The 6,258-nt window shown below is 36.7% G+C and overlaps 1 protein-coding gene across 1 annotated transcript in view; it reads right to left on the bottom strand.

Moving 5' to 3' along the window:
* Positions 1-2,113: 2,113 nt before the first annotated feature.
* Positions 2,114-6,258, bottom strand: part of TMEM132B (transmembrane protein 132B) — a 412,137-nt gene continuing 407,992 nt past the window's right edge. The window contains exons 8-9 of the mRNA XM_018561747.1: positions 5,944-6,135; positions 2,114-3,865 (exon numbers count right to left, since the gene is read on the bottom strand). Coding sequence (XP_018417249.1) covers positions 2,720-3,865; positions 5,944-6,135 — 1,338 coding nt within the window. The 3' untranslated portion in view covers positions 2,114-2,719. The remainder of the gene's footprint in view (positions 3,866-5,943; positions 6,136-6,258) is intronic.

Here is a 6,258-nt window from a genome sequence, read left to right as displayed (position 1 = left end):
TATCATCTTCTCAAAAGACCTTAGATCAAATGTAACATGAGCTATCAATACTATAACAAAATGTTCCGTTTATCAAGGAGAGCCTCTGTTATCCCCGTCAGCATACAAATACAAAGGAGACCCCCCTGTTCCTAGGAATATGTTCAGATTTTCTCAGGAGAGAGATTTGCTTTATGCTTGCAGTGATCACGTGACAAGTATACTTTTATTTTTTCATTTAGGCCAACATGGTAGCCAGTGAAAGTCCATGAAATATGGCACCACCTGCTATTGTCTAACATTGTCAAGTAGCCTGTTTTCTTTTCAGCTGATAGGATTGATTTTAGCAGGAAACAGCAATAACAACTTCAACAGATTGTACACATTTAGGGAAAAAAGCTGAAGCAGCTCTCTTTGGGGCAATGTAATTACATTTTCATTTAGAGAAAATTTGATTCAAGCTTTATTTACAATGTGGACTCCCCTGATGTACTGTGATATTAGGAACCAAATTAAATGTGAATATTTATTTTGTCGATGTGATTACATTTATATTTAATTGCGTTAGCTAAGAAAAAGGTCAGATAACCAAGAAAAGCCGATGCATTATTCAAGAATAAAGACCATCAAAACAAAAACAATATAGCTAATAAATAGAAGTGAGTGAAACAATTGTGCATGGCTTGGTATTGTTCAGACTCAGGCAAGTTGTCGAATGTTGAATCAACTTGAAAACAGTTGGGAGTGGAGGACTAATTCATAACCTGTAAAATGTTAGTAACAACTATGTCTAAAAAACGTTATGAAAAGTTAAACTATTGGTCTGTATTGGTCTGCAAATAATATGAGAACTCAGTCCAAAGAAATTAAATAATTTATAGAGTTATGATGGGTGTCAACTGTTTTCTAGTAGTATTCGGGTTTGTTGATGTTCATAAAAAATAGAATATGTTTCGACTAATTTATTTTAAAAAGTGGACTATTACCTGCAGAAAGCAAGGAGATTACATGTCATTTTTTGGTTGCAGGTTTAACTTTGTAAGTAGATATGGTATATAGGCTATGCTGGGGGAGGGGAGCAATGTATATATATATATAAAAAAAAAGAAAACTACATAAAAGGGAGAAGTTGCCTGTGGAGAGCTATTACATTATGTTTCATTTTACAGAAAAAAAAAATTCTTGATTTTTTCCCCATAATTTTGTTTATCTATAAAAAATGTTAACTCGATACCAAACTCTATCCCCCAATTAAATAGATCAGTATCCATAAAAATTGTGTAAAAATATATAATGGCTACTTACTAAATGATTGTAAATGTTGCAACAATAAGTTGGTATGGACTCAAAGATCTTTTGATGCTCAACACATATTTACTGTAGCATAGCATTTATAGTAGGCATTCTAAAGCTATGTTTTTGCCTAGGCTCACAGTTCATGCCTTCAACAGTTCTGTGTGGCTCAGAGTCAGCTGCCACATCAGTTTCTGTGTAATCCTGCAAAAAGAATCAGGAGTAGGCGAGGATTCGCTTCTGATGATATACAACTCCTGATTTCAGTGAAGCTAGAAGAATGAAGTGTGTCTGTCATGTGTGGAAGTGCTTTGCTGGTTCTAGGTAGGAATCACATGCTTAGGGTAAACTTTGTTACTAATGTATTTGTCACATTAAAGTGACCTAAATGATCCCTGTCAGACAACGAGAATTCATATTTTAAGTGTAGATTTTCTTTACGCATTAGGTAGGGTCAAAGAAACCATAGAGCAGAGGAGCATGTCCAGTGTTTGTGTTTACGCTTATAGAAGGGAAGAAGGGAGAAGAAACTGACGTATAGCGACTTGCATGAGTTTTCTAACATACCTGCAACACACCTGCACGGCCAGCTTTGCATTCAATGACAACAAAGACTGACAAATATTAGTCAAACCAGTGTCCAATTATACTTATTGCCCTTATTATACAGCCCCTTAATGGATACACTGGTTTTTTCCTCAGTACACACAGAGTTGGAAGCAGCTGTTTATCAGCCTAGAGGATTGATCAGAATCTCCTCAATGTCACCCCTTAGTAAGTGCATCTAAAATGAGAGTCCCCTGGCCATTTACAGTAAATGAAAAACAATAAATGACAAATAAATATAAAATACATGTATATACTTCTGATATAAATAACAAATTGGGAATAACAAAATGGGTTGTCATATATTTATTTTTCTTACTCTTATAGTTGTATTACTTCACCAGTTGTCTCAAAATAGAATTACTCTTTCAAAAACTGGTGTTTTATGTTTCATTTGTACACATTTGCAGTACATTCAAATTTATAGTTAACAGGTATCTAAAATATTACAAGAAAAGTCCACTGTGCTTTTAATTGTAAACCTGACAGTGTTCACTTACAAGCAGACATACAGTCAATGGACCAAGGTTCAGCAGAACTCACGACTGTATGTGTCAGGTCATGTTCTGTAACCCACTTAGTACAGTTGTCATTTTTAGGAGTATGTATAGCAGTGATTACCTGGAGACCTCTCTGCACCCCCATGGCACCCAAAATTAACATAGCCCACTGAAAAATCTCTCTGTGCACTCAGTAGTTTAGTGCCAAAAACGTATCGGCAGTATAATCACTGTAACCTTGTAAGAGTTGTTCTGCTTCTCTATTGCTGATTGGATAGCCCCAACCTAAAAAAAAGAAACAAACAAAACGAAGGCATAAAGGTGAATAGAAACATAGCATTTTACAGGTTGTCCTGAAGACTATCCATGTAGTCTCTAAGTTCACGTGAATCCCCAATGTTCATATCCTGACAAACCCATTTGATATTTTCTTCGTTTCCAAAAATGACCGCATTGGTATATGGACCACCTTCTTCAGGTAAGATAGTTGTAAAGGATGTGAACTTTACGCGTTTTCTCTTTGACCCCCCTGGGTTTAATGGCTCATTTTGTCCCTCTTTTTCATAAGTGTAATCAGATGATCGCATAATTTGACTGTATGGATTCTTTTGAGAACCTCCATTAAGAAGAAAGTTGCTTTCCTCAAATTGGGACCTTCGGTCAATCATTGTAGTGCATTCTTCTGCTGGAAGAGGAATATCTACTTGGTTTTCCAGTAATTCTACCTCATTTCCAAGCCATACCCAGTCATGAGAATGAGGAATGTTGGTTTGATCAGCCACAGGAAACCTTTTATGTCTATATTTCCATGCAAAAGCCACACAATTAATTAAGAAAACTAGTATTGCAAGGCAAAACACGCAAAGAAGAGCATACATGCCTATTTCCAAGTCTGTTAGACCTCTAGCAGTGTGTGCAAGTTCTCTTTCTTGGTTGTGGACTGAGGCTATTCGTGTAGGAAAACTGGTGTATGGGATAGGGACAATATGGGCGTCATTATAGTTCTTCTGATAATCTAAAGGTGAATCAGATGTTGAGTTTCTGCCAACTGTATCCTCGTTACTGACAGCAGATCCAGGTTTTGGCCACTCATTCGCTGTCCTCTCCTGCTCTGCAGCTTTCTCAGTAGTTTTACTTGTGATTTTCTTTAAGTTATCATCAATGTTTTGAATTTCATTCATATTTCCTTTTTGATCAGAGTCCTTTTGCCCAAATTTAACCTTGATAGTTCCGGTGCCAACAGCAAGACTGCTTTTCCTCTTTGACTTCTGGCAGATCTCACTGATCCCCAGTTCTAATTTTATTAAAGGGCCCTGTCCTTCGCCTTCTGCAACCACCACTGGCCAGTTAGACAAAGGATTCTGATATGTTGAAACCACCATCTCGTCCAGTGAAGACACCACAATTGAGAAGTCTTTACTTTCATATATGTCCAGTGGAGTTACTGAGCCATCACTGAAAAGGATCCAGACACTCATAACTGCTTCCTGCATTAAAATAAAGCAAAGGCATCACTGTTTAAAGCTCAACAATTGTCAGCAAGTTAATACATTTACTTCCTACAGCATCTTGCAGTAAGTTGTATGATAATGTGTTGATTGACCCCTGATGTTCTGTTCTGCAGCAGAATGACACTACAATTCACTGTTCTTGCAATCATCACTCTAAAAGCATCACTCAGGAAGACATGTATGATGCTGTATTACATTTTTGGTCTATGAACAAATTAAATGGCTTGCTTAAATGATTTTCTGTAGAATGTAGAAGCCACTATTGGGGGATGACAAGATTTAATCCACATGAATAAACTGAGATGCTACATGAATAAACAGAGGTACTTAAGCACTTTTAAATAACCACAGGAGGTGTCAGAGCCTGAGCAGTACACGAGTCAGTGCTTAAATTTTTAAACAAGCAAAGAAGCTTGTGGCACTGAAAGTATTACAACTGTTTACTTGAAATCACATTGAAGAAATAATTAACTGCAATTTACTAGAAATTTCACATAATATTGCAATTTAAAGAGATATGCTATCCGAGCTGTATATACAACCTAAACTGTACATTTGAATGATGTTAAACTGAATTTAAAAGTAAAGTATACATCATTTTCAGTAACTTATTTTTTAAATCATTACTGCAGAGTAAATCTTTAATTTTTGTTTTGCATTTTGTTATATGCAGAGGCATGTAGATTTGCCACTAAAAAGAACTCTCAGGGACTTAATGCGATAACTCTGTCTCTCTTAACAACTGTCGACATAAGACTTGGTTCAATCTGCTAGAAAAGTAAAAGCTGCTTACATAGCAAAGCAAAAGTTCACTTAGTTTAGTAAATGCGGTGAAGCTGTGTTTATTTCAAACACCCAATCATGTGCGAGTGAGATTTAGCAGAACTTTGACATGACTGGATAATTTAAGTGAACACAGCTTAACCTTTTTCACTATGAAAATAAAGTGAGTATGTTAGCAATCAACACTCATGTCAGATTATAGCTAAATGAAAAAAAATGAAAGAGAAAAAAAACCTAAAAATATATAAAATGTGTAATGAATAAACAAGTTCCCCTAAACCACAGTTATTTGGCCAGGAAGAAGCTTTTATGGTATCACTTTATAAATAAAATGAAAGCTGAAGTCCAGGAAAAAAGTTTGTTTTTTTTTCCCAAAGAAACTGCACAAACCTCAACTGAAGCCAGACAGTAGACACAGCACGATTGTTCTGGCACTGCAGGGATATAGAGCTGTGGCTACAACGTTGATGGGCTCCAGTCATATATCCGCCCCCTCCACTTACAAAAAGTATTGCATTTTTCTCCCAGAATACAATTTGCTCTGTGAATGGAGGATGGGAAATTCATGCATATACCTGTCCTTCCTCACCCCTCATCCAATTACAGAACTCCATGTATTCTGTATAAAAAAATACATAGCATTTTGTGAAGGGACTAGGAGACCGGAGGGGAGGGTACATGACTGGACCTCTTCACTATTGCAGCTGTAGATCTTCATCCCTGCAGTCCTGGAAGTATAGCACTGTCTCTAGCATCCAACATCAATCAAGCTATGATTTATCCAGTAGCCAGCAGCCATCTACACCTAGTGTAGTCATTATTAGAGGTAACTAATTTCACTATGATTTTACTCATGGATCAGGGTACATTCACACAGTGGGGTTGATTTGCTAAAGTGTAGAGAATGTTCACATCAAAGTCAATTTTTATTTCACTTAGTGAATGAGGGGAAGCTCTGCTTTCAACTATCAACCAATCACATGTAAGCAAAAAACTTTTTAAATTTTCCTTGCATAAAATTAGGATCTTTTCATTTAGCTTCAGCTCAATTACTTCTGGTAGGTAAAAATTCACTCTGCAAAAATTAACATGTTATACTCTAGTAAACCAACCCCCTATGTGTTCCTAGTCAGGTCAGGGTATAATTCTCTTTTTCTCACAAACTTCAAATGAAAATGAGTCTTTAGCCCATATGTGTGGTAAAGCAATACAGTAAACAGCCGGTATTGCAAAGTGTACAGACAGGTTTTTTGAGAACTTTGGTGATGTACCTGTTTATAGTCATGCAGGATATCACTAGCTGTGGTAGTTGTGATGATGGCTCGCTTGTGTCCCTTGCTGGCTTGTACAGCCAAGGAGAGGCCAGTGATAAGTTGAACTCCCAGTTCTACAATTCCCACCCGGTCATCCAGCACTGTCACTGTTTTCTCAGCCAAGATTGAATCGGACAATGGAGAAAGGACCTAGGAAAGCAAATCACCACTAGTTAAATTATTTTAAAACAGTACAGGCTATAGAAGAACAATGTGTATTATAAACACATAATGACAAATAACACAGGAAGAGAGAGAGAGAGAGAGAGAGAG

This window comes from Nanorana parkeri, unplaced genomic scaffold (assembly GCF_000935625.1).
Source record: "Nanorana parkeri isolate BGI_ZX_2015 unplaced genomic scaffold, ASM93562v1 scaffold541, whole genome shotgun sequence".
NCBI lineage: Eukaryota > Metazoa > Chordata > Amphibia > Anura > Dicroglossidae > Nanorana > Nanorana parkeri.
This window is presented reverse-complemented; position numbering and strand designations above follow the sequence as displayed.